Below are 22,168 nucleotides of genomic sequence, written 5' to 3'. Positions count from 1 at the left end.
TCATGTCCTCTACCATAGAGCTTACATTGTCATCCAATATACATTCATGTCCTCCACCATAGAGCTTACATTGTCATCCAATATACATTCATGTCCTCCACCATAGAGCTTACATTGTCATCCAATATACATTCATGTCCTCCACCATAGAGCTTACATTGTCATCCAATATACAGTCAGGCCCTCTACCATAGAGCTAACATTGTCATCCAATATACAGTCAGGTCCTCTACCATAGAGCTAACATTGTCATCCAATATACATTCATGTCCTCTACCATAGAGCTTACATTGTCATCCAATATACATTCATGTCCTCCACCATAGAGCTTACAGTGTCATCCAATATACAGTCAGGCCCTCTACCATAGAGCTAACATTGTCATCCAATATACAGTCAGGTCCTCTACCATAGAGCTAATATTGTCATCCAATATACAGTCAGGTCCTCTACCATAGAGCTAATATTGTCATCCAATATACAGTCAGGCCCTCTACCATAGAGCTAACATTGTCATCCAATATACAGTCAGGTCCTCTACCATAGAGCTAATATTGTCATCCAATATACAGTCAGGCCCTCTACCATAGAGCTAATATTGTCATCCAATATACAGTCAGGTCCTCTACCATAGAGCTAATATTGTCATCCAATATACAGTCAGGTCCTCTACCATAGAGCTAATATTGTCATCCAATATACAGTCAGGTCCTCTACCATAGAGCTTACATTGTCATCCAATATACAGTCAGGTCCTCTACCATAGAGCTAACATTGTCATCCAATATACAGTCAGGTCCTCTACCATAGAGCTAACATTGTCATCCAATATACAGTCATGTCCTCCACCATAGAGCTTACATTGTCATTCAATATACATTCATGTCCTCTACCATAGAGCTTACATTGTCATCCAATATACAGTCAGGCCCTCTACCATAGAGCTAACATTGTCATCCAATATACATTCATGTCCTCTACCATAGAGCTAACATTGTCATCCAATATACAGTCAGGTCCTCTACCATAGAGCTAACATTGTCATCCAATATACAGTCAGGTCCTCTACCATAGAGCTTACATTGTCATCCAATATACATTCATGTCCTCCACCATAGAGCTTACATTGTCATCCAATATACAGTCAGGTCCTCTACCATAGAGCTAATATTGTCATCCAATATACAGTCAGGTCCTCTACCATAGAGCTTACATTGTCATTCAATATACATTCATGTCCTCTACCATAGAGCTTACATTGTCATTCAATATACATTCAGGTCCTCAACATAGAGCTAACATTGTCATTCAATATACATTCAGGTCCTCAACATAGAGCTAACATTGTCATCCAATATACAGTCAGGCCCTCTACCATAGAGCTAACATTGTCATCCAATATACAGTCAGGTCCTCTACCATAGAGCTAATATTGTCATCCAATATACAGTCAGGTCCTCTACCATAGAGCTAACATTGTCATCCAATATACAGTCAGGTCCTCTACCATAGAGCTAATATTGTCATCCAATATACAGTCAGGTCCTCTACCATAGAGCTAACATTGTCATCCAATATACAGTCAGGTCCTCTACCATAGAGCTAATATTGTCATCCAATATACAGTCAGGTGCTCTACCATAGAGCTAACATTGTCATCCAATATAGAGTCAGGTCCTCTACCATAGAGCTTTCATTGTCATCCAATATACAGTCAGGTCCTCTACCATAGAGCTTACATTGTCATCCAATATACAGTCAGGTCCTCTACCATAGAGCTTACATTGTCATCCAATATAGAGTCAGGCCCTCTACCATAGAGCTTACATTGTCATCCAATATACCATCATGTCCTCCACCATAGAGCTTTCATTGTCATCCAATATAGAGTCAGGTCCTCTACCATAGAGCTTACCTTGTCATCCAATATAGAGTCAGGCCCTCTACCATAGAGCTTACATTGTCATCCAATATACCATCATGTCCTCCACCATAGAGCTTACATTGTCATCCAATATACATTCATGTCCTCCACCATAGAGCTTACATTGTCATCCAATATACATTCATGTCCTCTACCATAGAGCTTACATTGTCATCCAATATATACATTCATGTCCTCCACCATAGAGCTTACATTGTCATCCAATATACATTCATGTCCTCTACCATAGAGCTTACATTGTCATCCAATATACATTCATGTCCTCCACCATAGAGCTTACATTGTCATCCAATATACATTCATGTCCTCCACCATAGAGCTTACATTGTCATCCAATATACATTCATGTCCTCTACCATAGAGCTTACATTGTCATCCAATATACATTCATGTCCTCCACCATAGAGCTTACATTGTCATCCAATATACATTCATGTCCTCCACCATAGAGCTTACATTGTCATCCAATATACATTCATGTCCTCCACCATAGAGCTTACATTGTCATCCAATATACATTCATGTCCTCCACCATAGAGCTTACATTGTCATCCAATATACATTCATGTCCTCCACCATAGAGCTTACATTGTCATCCAATATACATTCATGTCCTCCACCATAGAGCTTACATTGTCATCCAATATACATTCATGTCCTCCACCATAGAGCTTACATTGTCATCCAATATACATTCATGTCCTCTACCATAGAGCTTACATTGTCATCCAATATACATTCATGTCCTCCACCATAGAGCTTACATTGTCATCCAATATACATTCATGTCCTCCACCATAGAGCTTACATTGTCATCCAATATACATTCATGTCCTCCACCATAGAGCTTACATTGTCATCCAATATACATTCATGTCCTCCACCATAGAGCTTACATTGTCATCTAATATACATTCATGTCCTCTACTATAGAGCTTACATTGTCATCCAATATACATTCATGTCCTCCACCATAGAGCTTACATTGTCATCCAATATACATTCATGTCCTCCACCATAGAGCTTACATTGTCATCCAATATGCATTCATGTCCTCCACCATAGAGCTTACATTGTCATCCAACATACATTCATGTCCTCCACCATAGAGCTTGCATTGTCATCCAATATACATTCATGTCCTCTACTATAGAGCTTACATTGTCATCCAATATACATTCATGTCCTCTACCATAGAGCTTACATTGTCATCCAATATACATTCATGTCCTCTACCATAGAGCTTACATTGTTATCCAATATATCCACCTTGTATAGATATTCCATCGTATGACAGAGTTATCTGCTCATGTGGTAGGCATTTATTGTTTCGTCATTACAAAATTATGTTGTTTTCTCTGAAACATATAATGTCTCCTTTGTTGAAAAGTCTTTGTTTTCAAATAGACTGATAGGAACTGAATGGACTGCTTTGGTAGTTTTGTCAAGTTGGATGAACAAGTCATTTTTACTGGGGTATCAGTAATTGAAAATTATATTTAGAATATCATAATACCTTCATTACTTAAGTGAAAAGTGAATCACTGCCACTTCTTTGAAAACTTTATTCAAATATGTGTATTTTAAATGTTGTTTTAATATCTTCAGCATCAGAAAAGTAGCTCAGGTGATTGGTATTCATTATTACAAATATAGCGGGTTTTTTTTTGCTGTTTTCTGTTATAATTCAATTTTGCTTGTTACGAGCATTTCCATTGGCTTAAAAATTTACTTTATTAGTCATAAAGGAAAAATGGCGTCGCCGTTTGTAACGTCGCTTCTGATTGGCTAAGATGACGGCGTAATAATTTCATAGGCAAAAGAGTCCCAAAATGAATTTTAAACATTGAAGAGATTATCTTTATTAAATTGAATTATAAGGATTAATTTGAATTGATTTTAACATAAAAAATCTATTCAAGTTAATCCTTAAATAAGTTTGTTATTACAAATCTTTGAAGTCTGTGTAATGCAAAAGGAAATGCAAATGTATAATATAGACTGATGTGTATTAGGAAGAGACGATTTCAATCTCCCCAAATTTAATTTTTAGCTTTAGTGACACTGGTTTGAATGTTTAATGTATGATATATAAGGAATTAGATTGAAATAGTATAAATCTAGCTTGAATGGAAGTTATTAGGTAAATTATGCTGACTGAATGTAGGTCAAAGCTTAATTGGCATTTAAAGTGATCAATGTATGGGATTATTACTGACGGGAGTCGTGTAAGCTTATTAGAGTAATGGGGCTTAACATTGTCAGAAACTCACATACAATTCTACATTAACCTATAGCTGACAGTGTAATGTATTTCCAATCGTAGTGAGCCAGAGAGTAATTACATAACGATTTGGGAGACAAGTCACTCTATGTATAGTCAACTTTATGTGACGTTTTCAGATCTTCAGGTTGTGCTTTGAAAAAGCATGGAGACATGTGGAAAACTAGTAAAGTTGGTATATAAGCTGATTTGATATAAAAAGGCAAGAGCAATTATATTGAAGATGACAATATTTGTCACTTTTGGATGGTATTCTTAAAGTGTTAAAATCATAAAATTTTGAATAGAATGACATTTTGTAAGCTGATAGTGTATTGTAAAACTAGCCCTATTAAGGATGTTCTGTGTTCCTAGTACCCTATGGTAGTTATGGACTATTACGTACATTTTATAGCACCTGAGATAGTATTTAATGACTATTTCAAAACTCTGTAAAACAGATCACACCTAAAAGCTTTCATCCAAAGACTCAAATCAAAGGTCGTTAATTGATCAGAAGTAGAGTTGTTGAGACATGATCTAAAGGCATATGAAAAAAGCAGAACTAATTGATTTTAATTAAATTTCATTTCAGAAGGCATTAAAGCAGTTTTCATTTAAGTAGATTGTTGATCAATTGGAACAGGCAAAAAGAGTCGTATACAGGTACTTCCATTCACGGTGGACAAAGATTTTGATGTATTTAGGGATTTCTCGGGGCTCGTTATTTATGTTTATCGCTGAAGAAGTTATTACAGCAAGTACTATAGAGGATAATCCAGGTCCATTAAAGTTATAACAACAGACACTAGCCCCCTATATCAAGTTATAACAACAGACACTAGCCCCTATATCAAAAACCTTCATAATGTTTCATCAATGGCTTTGGAAGTCAAACAAATATTTTAATTTGTTACAGGTATGTGATTCTTAATAGATATTTACCCTAAACCATTCTGATAGTCTACCACTTTCTTTATTGAAGCTAGTGTGAACGGAGGGATTTGTTCGACTGTAATGTGTAGGAGCTGAGGAAAGTATTCTATGTAGTAAACAAATAGTGTGTTTGTTTTCCTCAAAACAACTTGTTTTGGACATGCTACCAGACCTGCATGAAAACATGGGAATGGTCTTTGTACCTATGTACATAACAGTTAGTGCTGAGTGAAATCCTACATAGCTGTATAGGTGTGGCCTAAAGACATTGTTGTCCCTCATTGTTAGATAATTGAGTTATTAATTGGATGTACATATCAACTTTGGACAGGTAATGACAGACATTAATTCTTAGTTTAAATATATTGATTCATTTTCTACTTTTGATCACTTTATGATGGTGTTTTTATATATTTGAAAAATCTACTAAAATGAAATGCTCTAAATTGCTACTACAGTTGTTTTTCCACTGTAATTGCCACTACAGTTGTTTTTCCACTGTAATTGCCACTACAGTTGTTTTTCCACTGCTGTAATTGCTACTACAGTTGTTTTTATGCTCTCATTGTCACTACAGTTGTTTTTATGCCCTTTTTATAATTTTATATTATCAAAAAAGATATTTGTAAACATATCAATGTGTTAGCTTCATATCATATTATGTACAGTTAACATGGAAACCAGCTATATAAAGACCATCTGCTAATAAAACCACTTTCTTGGTGTCCCAGATGGTCAATTTCAACAGGTACTTGTTTAGGTGGTAGTAAACCTAGTTATAGACAGTTTTGACATTGATCCCAATGTGGTTTAAACTGATTCAATTTGAGCAATCAGTTTGATGACATTTTTTGTCTGGCAGCCATTGTAGTTTTGTGATTGATCATGTGATTTATTGTCAACATCTGACTGAATTCAACATAAAACATTTACAGGTAAATTCCTTACTACAGATAAAATATGTGGCTTTGGTTACAGAGATCAAACATGTTAAAATGTAGGATATTTATTGATTCTCTGTGAACTATTGTTTTTTTACACATCTAAGCTGGTCAAAGGAATAAAATATTTATTGAATTTTCATGAAATATCATACAAAACTTTCAAGTACAGTAAAAGGCATGGTAAAAGGCAACAGGAATGGTTAGCCAGGTTTGAAAGATGAATGTTTTGAAATTCCAAATATGGTGTTCAGTAAGAAATAGAGGATATCCATTAATAAACAGTTATACTTAATTGAATGAGGTGGAAACTTTGATATTTTTCATGAGTGCGAATTGTTACATTTTTTACATCTCTATTCTAGGTCTAAACTACCGTAATAACTTGTGTAATTTGCACACTTTTTCTGTGCAAAAATAAAATTTGAAGTTGGGGGTGCACAAATTACATTGATAGAGGATCCAAAGATTTAAAAAATTTTACAGGGAAAAACCTGTCCATTCTGAGGGCTGACGATCTATGAATGTTGAGGTACTGCTCTGTTTATGGTGACCTTTTTTTGACCAACTGATACCAGTACATTTGTATTTTAATCAGCCCTGATTTTCCCGCTTACTAATTAAGTTCCACACATGGGGCACTTTTGAGGAGAAATAACATAAGATAATCTAATGCAACACATTTATGCTCCAACAATTAAAAATGAAATATGAACGTTATATTATATTTTTAGTTTTCCCAAAGGTATTCTGCCAAAACAGAATTTTCACTGTAAATGCTGTGTTCTGTTTGGTCAATATCAAGTGAAAACATAGAAACTGATATTTTCGTTCGGGTGATAAATACCAAATATATTTTCACCATAAAACCTTATACATGTATTTCACTCTGAAAATGTAGTATAACCGGTCAATTATATGACAATTGGGAAATTAAGTAAAACAGTTAACCTGATTAACCCTAACATCGTTTGTTTGTTCTCAATACTAAACTCTATGTGTTCATCACACACAAAACTGTATCTTAGATCAATTGACAGATTGACACTAGCTACAAGCTACTACTGTATGACCTTGAAGCAACCTAAAAGCTACTACTGTATGACCTTGAAGCAACCTAAAACAACTTCAGTTTCAAAAAATGATAAGGTCTGCTTCATGGAGACCAGCCATTGAAATTGAGCAGGGCTAATACCAAAGTGAATATCTAATAATGTTTTTCTCACAGTATTTCTACTGATATACCGATAGATGAGGTCTCCATGTGTATCCTACAGTGAGTTGATGAAATCTAATATCTTATTGGGGAAAATTTAATAAAGTTGCCAACCCTTCCTACATATAAAACTATAGATCAGCTACGTTAAGATACTGAACGGGCCTTAAAAGATCATCAACATTTAACCATTTTATCTTAAGGCCAAGATAACAGTAGTCAGTCATATGGACGAATCATCTTGACAGCATACTTTTTTCTGTGATGTTTGCGAAGGAAATTAATATATGAGGACATTAAGTTATTGAAGCGTGTATTTTATATTATGTTTGGGATTTAATAAAGTTATTTACACATATGTTCAACAGGTGTTTAAACCCTATATGACTGTTTTTACAGAAACGCCCCCTCGGGGAACTTGAGAGCAGATTGAGGTACACGCCTGCTCAACCCGTGTTGTCATGCCGTACCGTGGATATTGATGTGAGCGGAACTCGGACATATCGGTCAAGATCCACGACAGATATCATCACAGAGCAGCATAAACTTATCCACAACCTGTACACTAGGACCAGGTCAGTATATGGGACACTTTGTTGCATTTGTGAAGTTAAGGTTAAGTTTAAATGATTTATTGAACCTAGCCATCACTGCCCCATCCCATCCTGTCCCATTCCATCCCCATCCTCCTGTCCCATTCCATCCTGTCCCATCCCATCCTGTCCCATTCCATCCTGTCCCATCCTCCTGTCCCATCCCATCCTGTCCCATCCCATCCTGTCCCATCCCATCCTGCCCCATCCCATCCTGTCCCTCCATCCTGCCCCATCCCATCCTGTCCCATCCCATCCTGTCCCATCCCATCCTGTCCCATCCCATCCTGTCCCATCCCATCCTGTCCATCCCATCCTGTCCCATCCTGTCCCATCCATCCTGCCCCATCCCATCCTGTCCCATCCCATCCTGTCCCATCCCATCCTGTCCCATCCCATCCTGTCCCATCCCATCCTGTCCCATCCCATCCTGTCCCATCCCATCCTGTCCCATCCCATCCTGTCCCATCCCATCCTGTCCCATCCCATCCTGTCCCATCCTGTCCCATCCATCCTGTCCCATTCCATCCTGTCCCATCCCATCCTGTCCCATCCCATCCTGTCCCATCCCATCCTGTCCCATCCCATCCTGTCCCCATCCCATCCTGTCCCATCCCATCCTGTCCCATCCATCCTCCCATCCTGTCCCATTCCATCCTGTCCCATCCCATCCTGTCCCATCCCATCCTGTCCCATCCATCCTGTCCCATCCCATCCTGTCCCATCCCATCCTGTCCCATCCCATCCTGTCCCATCCCCATCCTGTCCCATCCCATCCTGTCCCATCCCATCCTGTCCCATCCCATCCTGTCCCATCCCATCCTGTCCCATCCCATCCTGTCCCATCCTGTCCTTTCCATCCTGTCCCATCCCATCCTGTCCCATCCCATCCTGTCCCATCCCATCCTGTCCCATCCCATCCTGTCCCATCCCATCCTGTCCCATTCCATCCTGTCCCATCCCATCCTGTCCCATCCCATCCTGTCCCATTCCATCCTGTCCCATCCCATCCTGTCCCATCCCATCCTGTCCCATCCCATCCTGTCCCATCCCATCCTGTCCCATCCCATCCTGTCCCATCCCATCCTGTCCCATCCCATCCTGTCCCATCCCATCCTGTCCCATCCCATCCTGTCCCATCCCATCCTGTCCCATCCATCCTGTCCCATCCCATCCTGCCCCATCCCATCCTGTCCCATCCCATCCTGTCCCATCCCATCCTGTCCCATCCCATCCTGTCCCATCCATCCTGTCCCATCCCATCCTGTCCCATCCCATCCTGTCCCATTCCCATCCTGTCCCATCCATCCTGTCCCATCCATCCTGTCCCATCCCATCCTGTCCCATCCCATCCTGTCCCATTCCATCCTGTCCCATCCCATCCTGTCCCATTCCCATCCTGTCCCATCCCATCCTGTCCCATCCCATCCTGTCCCATCCCCCCCATCCCTGTCCCCATCCCATCCTGTCCCATCCATCCTGTCCCATCCCATCCTGTCCCATCCCATCCTGTCCCATCCCATCCTGTCCCCTCCTTCCTCCATCCTGTCCCATTCCATCCTGTCCCATCCCATCCTGTCCCATCCCATCCTGTCCCATCCCATCCTGTCCCATCCCATCCTGTCCCATCCCATCCTGTCCCATCCCATCCCTGTCCCATCCCATCCTGTCCCATCCCATCCTGTCCCCGTCCCTTCCCATCCTGTCCCATCCCATCCTGTCCCATCCCATCCTGTCCCATCCATCCTGTCCCATCCCATCCTGTCCCATCCCATCCTGTCCCATCCTCCTGTCCCATTCCATCCTGTCCCATCCCATCCTGTCCCATCCCATCCTGTCCCATCCCATCCTGTGTCCCATTCCCATCCTGTCCCATCCCATCCTGCCCCATCCCATCCTGTCCCCATCCTGTCCCATCCCAAGTCCTGTCCCCCATCCCATCCCATCCTGTCCCATCCCATCCTGTCCCATCCCATCCTCCCATCCTGTCCCATCCCATCCTGTCCCATCCCATCCTGTCCCATCCCATCCTGTCCCATCCCATCCTGTCCCATCCCATCCTGTCCCCCATCCCCCCATCCTGTCCCCATCCCATCCTGTCCCATCCCATCCTGCCCCATCCCATCCTGTCCCATCCCATCCTGTCCCATTCCATCCTGTCCCATCCCATCCTGTCCCATCCCATCCCATCCTGTCCCATCCCATCCTGTCCCATCCCTCCCATCCAACAATTAAAAATGAAATATGAACGTTATATTATATTTTTAGTTTTCCCAAAGGTATTCTGCCAAAACAGAATTTTCACTGTAAATGCTGTGTTCTGTTTGGTCAATATCAAGTGAAAACATAGAAACTGATATTTTCGTTCGGGTGAAGATAAATACCAAATATATTTTCACCATAAAACCTTATACATGTATTTCACTCTGAAAATGTAGTATAACCGGTCAATTATATGACAATTGGGAAATTAAGTAAAACAGTTAACCTGATTAACCCTAACATCGTTTGTTTGTTCTCAATACTAAACTCTATGTGTTCATCACACACAAAACTGTATCTTAGATCAATTGACAGATTGACACTAGCTACAAGCTACTACTGTATGACCTTGAAGCAACCTAAAACAACTTCAGTTTCAAAAAATGATAAGGTCTGCTTTCATGGAGACCAGCCATTGAAATTGAGCAGGGCTAATACCAAAGTGAATATCTAATAATGTTTTTCTCACAGTATTTCTACTGATATACCGATAGATGAGGTCTCCATGTGTATCCTACAGTGAGTTGATGAAATCTAATATCTTATTGGGGAAAATTTAATAAAGTTGCCAACCCTTCCTACATATTAAACTATAGATCAGCTACGTTAAGATACTGAACAGGCCTTAAAAGATCATCAACATTTAACCATTTTATCTTAAGGCCAAGATAACAGTAGTCAGTCATATGGACGAATCATCTTGACAGCATACTTTTTTCTGTGATGTTTGCGAAGGAAATTAATATATGAGGACATTAAGTTATTGAAGCGTGTATTTTATATTATGTTTGGGATTTAATAAAGTTATTTACACATATGTTTCAACAGGTGTTTAAACCCTATATGACTGTTTTTACAGAAACGCCCCCTCGGGGAACTTGAGAGCAGATTGAGGTACACGCCTGCTCAACCCGTGTTGTCATGCCGTACCGTGGATATTGATGTGAGCGGAACTCGGACATATCGGTCAAGATCCACGACAGATATCATCACAGAGCAGCATAAACTTATCCACAACCTGTACACTAGGACCAGGTCAGTATATGGGACACTTTGTTGCATTTGTGAAGTTAAGGTTAAGTTTAAATGATTTATTGAACCTAGCCATCACCTGCCTATCCCATCCTGTCCCATAGTGAGGTGAGGACAGTTATTGTACAGATATTTATAGTTACTTCAGGTGTCATACTCCAGAATAAGTTTGTATTTAATATCTGGAACCACTTAAAAGTAGAATTTCAATTTGTATTGAAATAGTTTTCCGTTACATTCACAAGATAACAAGATATAAAATGGGCAATAAATGAATCTTTAGCTTGGTGTTGTGATCAACAAATACATTTAATTTGCTGGTATACATGTAGTCTTAGGAAACTGTTCTTTATTAATGTTGACCTCTGTAATAAAAAGGAAATATAGGGATAGTATTTGAAACATCAGGCCAATATTTTACATGTTGTTGACAATTTTTTCCCACAAAAATGACAACATCAACATTTTTTAGAGGTTTCCACTTATGTATCTATATTCATTTAAGAGTAGAAATCGAGAGGGGATGATAGGATTGGGTGATAATAAAAAGAGAAGGATAAATAAATGTGGAATGAGTGAGTGATGATGGAAAGATAAGGATAAATAGAGATGGAATGAGTGAGTGATGATGGAAAGATAAGGATAAATAGAGATGGAATGAGTGAGTGATGATAGAAAGATAAGGATTAATAAAGATGGAATGAGTGAGTGATGAGTAGAAGATGATGATAGAAAGAGAAAGAAAGATAAGGATGAAAGATAAGGATATAGAAATTGAGGATAAGAGATGGAATGAGTGAGTGATGATAGAAATATAAGGATAAATAGAGATGGAATGAGTGAGTGATGATAGAAAGATAAGGATAAATAGAGATGGAATTAGTGAGTGATGATAGAAATATAAGGATAAATAGAGATGGAATGAGTGAGTGATGAGAAAGATAAGGATGGATAGAGATGGAATGAGTGAGTGATGATAGAAAGATAATGATAAATAGAGATGGAATGAGTGAGTGATGATAGAAAGATAAGGATGAATAGAGATGGAATGAGAGTGAGAGATAGAAAGATAATGGAAAATAGAGATGATAATGAGTGAATGAGTGATGATGATAGAAAGATAAGGATGAATGGAGATGGAATGAGTGAGTGATGAAAGAAAGATAAGGATTAATAAAGATGGAATGAAGGAGTGATGATGGAAAGATAGGGATGAATAGAGATGGAATGAGTGAGTGAGTGATGATAGAAGAAATTAGCTGGGCACAATTAACACACAGTATATGATACGATTGTTTATTTGCAAGTGAGAGGTAAAATTACACATAATCCAATGATAATACACAATAGACACAAATATATATATACAGTTGAAGTCGTAGGATAGACTATTTGAATAAAGAGAAAAATATGATACATTGTGCAAATTTAGTATTTGCACTGGTGAAAGTTACATTGGTATTATAAATGATTTTGCAATATGAAGAAAAATGCCAGATTGCACTGACAGAGAGAATTAGAGATTGGCAAAGGAAGACAAGGATAGTTTGAAGCTAGTAAGAAAGACAAAGACAGAATAGCAAAGTAGATTATTTATGTAGTTTTGAGAGAGCAAATATACAAACAATCTTGTTGAAAAATCAGTATTCTTGATCTATGATTTCAGTCGGAATATAACATCAGCCCCTAACAGGAGAAGTACTGGAAACTCAAGGACAGATGATGATTTTGCTAGACGACAGAAAATTAACAGTAAGTCTGTCACATCTGCCCTTGACATTCCATTATTGTAGCCCTCAGAAAAAATGATGTTTGGATAAATTTCTTTTTGTGAATTGGTGATTACTTCTTCAAAATATTTCAAAATAACTTGAAAAGTTTTGCTTTGTTTTGTTTTTTTACTGATATGGTACGTACAACTTTGAGTGACCATTTTCTGAATTAGTTTGATCTGAACTATTTTAAGGATAAAGAGAAATAATATCATTCTGTTATATGTGTGATTCAGTTAAAAAACCTGATTTAAAAATAGTACCATAGATTATACCAGGAACATAAATGAGAAATTTTATAATCTGATTTAACTGATTGTATTTCCTATTTGATTTATTTTCTCTCCTGCAGTTGAGGTTCATGGTCGACCTTTGACCTCACAGTCTCAATCTTCGTTACAACATATAAATCGGGCCCATTCCTCAACACGTCGCCCTAAAACTACAGGTAGGTTTTGGCACACCTGTCAATACCTTTATAGATATCTACATAAATAACATTGACTTGATGTTATGTAATCCTGCATTTGACAACCCTTGATAAGATAAGAGCGTTGTGGCAGATTTGAGTTCATTTATAGTGAAATGTTATGTTCTATCTTGACTTTGCCTGTTATACATACATCAGGTACTAGGATAAATGACGTTTTGTATTGTCACTTAATTTTATAATCTATTTTAGCTTTCTGCATCCTCAGCAAAAAACAGAAAACATTACTTGTCAAATATGTAAATATTTACTCTAAATTATTTTCCCTTTTCAGGAAGTCATAAGAAAGTCTCCTTCCTCTCTCAAGATTTAAGTATCAAGAGAAACACAAATGCTGAGTATTTGGAGACAAGTCGTGAACACAAGAAGTTGACGGAAAAGATCCATGAACATTGGGAGCCTGGGAACCACGATCTAAACACTGGAACATTTGTACGAGGACAACAGAAGCCAGACGCTCCCCCTAGTCTTGAAGCTGGCTGGCTCACATTCGGAGGTGTGAACAGCGAAGAGACCTCCGGGGTTATAGATGCTTTTGCTCGTAAGTTTTGTCAGAGTTCAGCAATTTTTTTAAAGAGCATCAAATGATCTTAGAAGCTTAAGATTACATGGAGATAACCTTGATACCTTTGAGTCAGTCAGAGATTTGATTTCTATATGTAAGGGGGCTGCTGAAGCAGAGTGTGTTTTCTCTTACTTATAATTCTCTACTTCATGACTGCACTCTCAATGTCCTTGTAGCAGGCAACATGTATTGGTTGGAGGTTTGTGATTTTTTGACTGAGAAGTCTTGATTTCCTTCATAACCAAAAAACACATCCTGTAGTGACCACAATATGATTACATTAAAAATCAATATAGATAAGATAACAATTGGTCCAGGGACTTGGAAAATGAATGTTAATATGATTAAAAACGATATGTTCAAAAACCCATTTCAAAATTTTTTGTTTTGTACTCACTAGTTACTGTTGTTTCCCAAAAGTGTGACAATATACGCTAGCAAATGAATATTTGAATAATTATATCACTTGTGTAGCCTGCTACATGCACTATGACCTGTTTGTGTGGTGAACTTTTGTTTTACCAGGCATGCATCCTAAAGAAAATAGTGTAATAAACAAACATATGTCAATACTAGTACACACTTTAAATGAAATATCATTAGTCTCAATACTGTAACTTTTAAAAAGATATTAGTAAACTTTTCATGATATTTAATATTAAAGAAAAAAACCCACATCCTGTTAACAAGATGGAAAACACAATAAAGCCAAAACTAATGAAATCAAAAGCTATTGTATTTCACACTGTCTGTTCTGATTTCAGAATTAAGAGATGATGAAGAATACTACAATATTGAAGGGAAAGTTGGAAGTCGTGTTGCACAACAGTTACAAAAAGGAGACAAAATTCGAGTTGGCATAAATGGTCGCATCCAATCTGAAGATCTGAAAGTAAAACGGCAAGAGAGTTGTCTCAGTAGGCAGTAAGTAGCCATTTACATAGCAAACAGGTGAATAACGACCATAAAGTGCTATAATGCTACGTCAATAAACATTATAGGAAATTAATACTTCCATATTTAGAAGTCATCATACAGTATGTTTTTGTGTTTGACAAATCTAATAAAAGATGTGGTGTTGACAGGTCAACTGAATTTGAGAAAGCTGATAAAGAAAACATGGAAAAGACAGTTATCCCCCTTTGTTGGGAGGATGAGCTGACAACATCGAAAGTGATATCTCCCCGCGAACAAAAGGATGATGGTCCTAAACCTGTAAGTAGACGTGAGGTGTTATTTACCGTAATATAAACTTTACGAAACAAGTTATTCAACTTTTGCAAATCACTCTCTATGACCTGGATGTAAGTGTGTGAGGGATCTTAGTGTGGGAGGAATCCGGAGTGTCCAGAGAAAATCCACATGATCGGGCAGGTGACCCCTAACCTTTTCACGTCCGTGCCTTGGATCTAACCCTAGCCGGCTACGTGAAAGGCAAGTGGCTTAACCACTTTACCACCCGATTATCCATTTTACCCCATCAATGGTTTCCTTCTAAATCAGTCTGTTGCATATATTTTACTGGACTTTATTTAATTGCAATAATTGTTCTTTTTTGTTGTTTACTAGTACACTGCTTTTAACATAGCTTACATAAGCATATTGCATTGAATAATCTGTATTTAGACATATTATATACATATATTTAGACAGGGTTTTGTTGTTTCCTTGTGAATCACAATAAGATATTTGTTAATTATTACTGCCGTGTATCTACCAAATCTGTAAATAAGACAATTCTGTTTTGTAGGTGATAAGTGAAACTCATCCTGTGTTTTATACACATGAGAAAAATGAATTGCGACGCCCCAATCTGACCAAAAAATCTCCAAAACAAGGCCCTCCAAAGCCTCCAGAGGGATTCAAGATCAAGCACAGAAAGAAGGCGCGACAGAACATTGAGGGGCAGGAGGACGAAAAGATCATGGTGATCACGATTGATCAGAAAACTTCACTGGACGAAAATAAACTTCAAGGACTTTCTGTTGATGATGTGCTCAAAAACAAACTGAACGGTAGCAAGGCCCCTACTGACAGTGTAAGTGATATGGATATCAGTACATTACAGGACAGCCCGAGGACAGGGGGTCGTACACCGTCGGAGGATATGGCACGCAATACAGCCAAAAGTAACATGTCCCAATCGACCTTAAATTCTGAGCCTCTGAGGATCACTACACCCAAATCTAAGCCACTGTCACCTCCATACGTCTCTAAGAATGTACCATCAGATTTAGTGGTAGGGCCATCATCAGGAAATTTAGCAGGACGTGTAAAATCTGCGTCCTCTACTAGTAGATCAAGTCGAGCAGGGAGTGAACGAGGCAGTGCTAAATACCATAGTAGGCCGACCCCGCCAAAACCTCTCCACACATTTAATTCACCATCCTCGTTTAATGTATACGGCACTCGTGGGGAGACGGAGTTTATTCAGATTACATCTCAGATCCGTAACCCTAACCCCCCTCCACCAGTGCCTCACTCGAGTCCACTGAAGGAATCCTATTTAGCTCAGTCCTATACCGACGATGCCATTAGGCAGGTCGTACAACAAAACATACCTGTGACCGAGGAAAACCAGCAGCCAGCCCCAGCATCTACTCCGGATATTCCAGATCTACCTAAACAGGAGGAGGAAATGGAACCACCTCCCCCAACCCCACAACCGGACCTGCGCACCACCAGCCCAGGAAGTACAGGTTTGGCTATCAGTATTCCCACAGCGGAGGCTGACCGCGATATGGACTCGACTGTGAATTCTCCCTGGACTAGTCAGAGAGAGAATGGGATTGTAACAGAAAACGGCCATCGTGGTGCCACGAAACGAGAGACTGCCTATAGGGACTCACAGATCGATCAGATTACCTCCCTTTTAAAGGGAGCCATTGTTGTTCCTACTGACAAAAGTAGTACATATGTTGAAAAATCAGTTAAATTTCAGGAAGGTAGCTAACAATCTCTTTCTTAAATATTCTGTATAAAACGTAAATTAATCGTGATGTAGGTCATGGACAGCTTCACTTTAATTTGCTTTTAAAGGATTAATTTTTTGTTTCACAACTTTTTCTTTTTAATGTTTATTGATATATGTTGATTTTCCAGACAAACATTTAATAAATGTTTATCATTTGTCTAATTGTAGAATTAGTGAGACAGCCACTATGTACTTACCACAGAGTATCTAGTCTGATGCAACTTTTCGTCTTCGAAAACAGTCAAACATCATTTACTCAAACTCATAAATCTCAAAGACCCTTTTATAAGTATTTTGTTAATGTCTACTACAATATTCACTATAAAGTAAAGTAAACTTAGTTCAACTGTTTATTTCCACTTAATATCACATTCCACTTTATATCATGTTCCACTTTATATCACATGCCACTTAATATCATATTCCGCTTTATATCATGTTCCGCATTATATCACATTCCACTTAATATCACATTCCACTTTACATCACATTCCACTTTATATCACATTATATCAGATTCCACTTAATATCACATTCCACTTTATATCATGTTCCACTTTATATCACATATTCATCTGATAAATGTAACATGAAATCACTCTCAGCAGATTCCACTCTATTCCATCCATAGTCCTGTCAACTGATAACGAGGTTTGACTGCACTTGCATCATATTCACAGAAATGTTTGTTATTCTAAAATGGAGATGAATCCTTGTTATTTTTGTATGAATGGTTTCATGGCCATCACTGTACAGTGGTTTGATTGGTGTATTATACTGGCCTAGTATATCTAACCAAATCAGTTTTGTGTATAGTATCGCTTTCATTTTTTTTTTCTAAAACAGAGGTGTCTTTTTTTTAACTGAGGCATTGATTGTTACATCACAGACTTATTACATAACAATCAATTCTAAGTCAGAGAAACTCTGGCCCTTTTACCAGATATTGCCATTTTGACAGACATATATATTGTAGGTACAGAAAATCTTTCAGAAATATTGGTTGTCTGTGTGAGAACCGAGGAACCACAAAATCAATTTACCATTTGTTAATTAAAGGCCCACTACCTTTATGGAGCAAAACATAAAGATTTCTTAAGAAACATTAGTAACATCAGAAAATATATAAGGAAGGCCTAAGATGAGGTTATAACACCAAACATATGCAAGATTTCCTCCTTAATATATGATAACAGTGGAGTCATTTCAATATTTTGCCATCTGATGTAGTTATAGTCAACTTCCACGCAGTATTTAGGACAACAGCGGGAAACGTAAGACTTAGGTGTTATGAAAATTGACATTTTATTTATTTTAATCAAATTATTCAAAGGTGATGATACGTGTAGTATTAACGGTAAGTTAATAACTTTTGCGACTCTACAAGATCATCAATCTCGTTTAACCTTTCCATTTTGAAAATGAAAAGCCGTTTCAATAAGGTAGTGGGCCTTTAAGCATCTTTATATTGATTTTATTATTTTTTATGTTGATTTGGAGGAATTCCCAAACTTTAAAGGCCTTTGATTAAACTATGCAAGATAAAATCAAATTTTTATATTTCAATACGTATATTATACTGATTATAACCTGATGAATTTTTTGTTGACTTTTAATTTTTGTAATGGTTCTATGTAAAATGTCAGAATGAAACCAAGAATAAATGATGTTACCATTAATGTGTCATGCTGAGGGCTTGACTTTACCATGTATGATAATATACATGTAGATTAATGTTGGAATTTAAAATGGCATTAATTGCCTTTAAAAGAATAATTGAAATCATATTATAACTTTGTTAATTATTATATTTAATAATTTTTTCTGCTTGATTTTTTAAAGGTGTTCCACTGCTGATAGAGCATAAACAATGTTATCATTTGAACAATAACTGATGTTTAATTTTAATAATAATATAAATGGAACTCGGTTAATACGAACTCGAAGGGACCGAGATCAAACTTCGAGTTATCCGAGTGTTCGAAATAAGCGAGTTCTCATGTCTACTGACAATCTCTTTACTTGGTAAAATAGACTTGTTCCATGTCGTAAAACGATGTGAATAAGGCAGGTGTCAAAATAGCCGATGGTAGTTGCAAATTTTATAACAAGAAAACCTATATATATATATTTTGAAATGCCTCTCTACAGCAGATTTATAAAAAAGCTATTAGCATTTTCGGAGATCTCGTTATCCAAAAAATCTCATTTCGAGTTAGAAGAACATTTTATGTATGATTATTGTCATTCGGACCAAAATTTATTTCGTATTATCCAAGTTCTTCGAGTTTTCCGAATTGGAATTATCCGAGTTCTTTAAACAAAGATAAAGAGGGAATTTGGCCTGGACCGTCACAGCACTTCGTATTAAACCGGGTTGTCGAATTATCCGAGTTTGTTGTATCAACCAAGTTCCACTGTATATGTATATGTATCAAATTAGTACACAAAAAAAACATAAAATAATTTATTTTGCTTTTGTACAATCAGTACTCATTACATAATGGACAAAGCGACATGGATTTTTTTCAGGACACAATTGATTATTTTTAACATTTTTATCTTGACTTAAAATTAGAAGATCAAACTTTTCAATGGTGGTAATGGTGTAATGTAAGTGACTTTTGTAACTGAAGAAAAATACTAATTCGTCTGCTCCTGTTTTTGATAGAGAAAAAATACCATTGTGAGTGGTGGAGCATTTTCAATCTGACTTTTGCATTTTTGTGTGTAAAATATCAACATAGGAACTGTATAGACAACCATATACATGTACAGTATTTTCACAATTTTGAGGGTCACTCATGTGGTTGTAAAAATTTTATAAAAAATTTAACATGGTGAAACTGTAATTAATGACTAATATCATACAATGTATAAAAACTAAATCTTGTACACTATGGTTTTATTTAGTTATGATATATCACCATTCTTATAATGATAATGAATGCAAGAGGAAAAATAATCTCATTAAGATGTTAAGTGCTTTGGTTTTAGTTGTAGATTAAGTTTGCCAACATCTGTGATTGTTTTGTTAATTTTTTAACTAGATTTTACTGTTAGAGAAGTATTTAATGATTTGCCATGGTCAGACAGTATTAGTAGGTGAAGACTGAAGTAAATCTATATTTGAACCCATAAGTGCCTGGGGAAGGTAGAAATCAGAGAGTAATTTAGTAAGGTAATATCCCTAGGGGATTGAAACTGAAACTTAAAATATTTTTAAAAAAAATTATTGATCAATCATTTTTGTGTGTGCTAGTAATCAATAAATTGGGACATTATTATTATCATAGTTTTTCTTACTGTTTAGATTTAGTACTTGATTTAAATAATTATTATCCTGGTAACTTACTGACAATATCATTTATATTTCCGTTTTTATAAGATCAATGATAAATGTACTGTACTGTTACCAATGATGTGATACACATGTATCTTAGTCACATTAATTAGGAGGTATTACATATATTATTTATTTTGTATATCCTGCTTTTGAAGAGATGAACTATGCATTTGAGCATTATAGCAATCATAAATGATTTCTTAAGAATTTGTTTTATCACATTATCAATGTCATATATTGATTGGTATACATCTGATTAACTGTTGTTTTAATATTGTACCTGGAGAAGTGACAAAACATCATATTGCACACTCATGCAATTGTCTTTTGACATTGCATAAATCTGCAAATGAGAGTTGTAATTCTATGTTTGTACTTAACAGAGTTATCTACCCTTGTCAGTAGGTATTAATTTTTTATTATTTCGTAGTCTATTTGTAATTGTTACATCATATTTTTCAGAGGAAACAATGTACCGGTAATTGCTCATAAATCAATAATGTTATATTTTATATCTACTCACAAGGGGAATTAACTCTTGCATTATATCAAGATATCTCCAAATGTATCATCCTTAAACATTCCATTTTCACGTTGTGATACCAATATGTATATATGGTATTAGGAGAGTTATTGCACTTTGTTTTTATCAATAGGATGATTAATTGAGCAAAGGATCCAATACTGATCAAATGATAGAGAAAAGTGCCATATTATGGTAAAACGGTAACGAGAATATCCAAACTAGAAGTTGTAGTGTCCTGTATATATAATTAGATTCCCCGTGTGAATACACAATGATGTTTGTTGTTATGTACACATGTTAATGTTCACCTATATATCATGTTATTTTCTGATGTTTTCTTATATTTTAATTTTACACCTAGTGTCAAATATAACAAAGCAAATGTATCTAGTTTTTATATTTAAACTGACATCTGTTGTGATTATGGATGTAAAATGATATATATTTTTTAATTGTTGTACGTAATCTTTATCATCAGAATGACCATCACCTATGCACAATTTGTATTTTCAACATACATTTTGTTGCTGTAAGGATTATAAAGTGCTTTTGATTAATTATATTTATTGACAATATCATTAGATTCACTGACTCAAAGCTTCTATTTCGACTACAGAATATTTTTGTACAGAAATAAAATGATACAAAATTAAGATTGACAATTTTGTTTTTTGTTTAAAAAGACTTCAAAGAAGCAGATTATTATGATAACAAAATGTTCTGAATGTGGAAAATATTTAGAATACCCTTAAAGGTGTTACACAGGTAATATATAGCCTACTTGAAACAAGAGATGAATTTATATTCCTCTTTATTAACAAGTCACAGACTTTACAATGTTGAAAATTTATCTCTAAAATGAAAAGTGTAAAAGAGTATAGTGTATTCGACCCAATAAGTGTCCAAGGTGCTTAAAAGATTGAAATAATAAAAGAACTAAATTTGAATAATCCTTTCATGAAATTATTGCAGAAAGTAAGCCATGGATCAAATTGCAAAAAGAACAAACAAACAAAAAAAAATACACAGTTTTCATACCACATTTAATTAGAAGTAAAATGTATAAGTGAAAATGAGGCCGTAAAAAGTGGAGGGAAGCTTATAGGGATATGGGCAGTTATTGGGTCAAATATGGTAAGTTAAATCCAGAAAAAAATTGGCCCCATATAAAATGAATTGCACACTTTGTTCACATGATCAGCTGGTACCAAATTTAACCCAATAAGAGCCCATATCCCTAGAAATGCCTTCATTGACCTTGGTGCTTTGAATTTAAATCAGTATTTATGCAACAGGAGAGGTGATTT

The 22,168-nt window shown here is 36.6% G+C and overlaps 1 protein-coding gene across 1 annotated transcript in view; it reads left to right on the top strand.

Annotated features, from left to right (window-relative positions):
• The window catches only part of LOC138326070 (uncharacterized), a 67,416-nt gene extending 45,902 nt beyond the window's left edge, over positions 1–21,514 (top strand). Inside the window, exons 3-9 of the mRNA XM_069272196.1 lie at positions 7,701–7,876; positions 12,855–12,940; positions 13,313–13,408; positions 13,725–13,991; positions 14,780–14,939; positions 15,101–15,230; positions 15,766–21,514. Of these exons, the coding sequence (XP_069128297.1) occupies positions 7,701–7,876; positions 12,855–12,940; positions 13,313–13,408; positions 13,725–13,991; positions 14,780–14,939; positions 15,101–15,230; positions 15,766–16,968 (2,118 nt within the window). The 3' untranslated portion in view covers positions 16,969–21,514. The remainder of the gene's footprint in view (positions 1–7,700; positions 7,877–12,854; positions 12,941–13,312; positions 13,409–13,724; positions 13,992–14,779; positions 14,940–15,100; positions 15,231–15,765) is intronic.
• The last annotated feature ends 654 nt before the right edge of the window (positions 21,515–22,168 follow it).

Source organism: Argopecten irradians, chromosome 6 (assembly GCF_041381155.1).
Source record: "Argopecten irradians isolate NY chromosome 6, Ai_NY, whole genome shotgun sequence".
Taxonomy (NCBI): Eukaryota; Metazoa; Mollusca; class Bivalvia; order Pectinida; family Pectinidae; genus Argopecten; species Argopecten irradians.
This window is presented reverse-complemented; position numbering and strand designations above follow the sequence as displayed.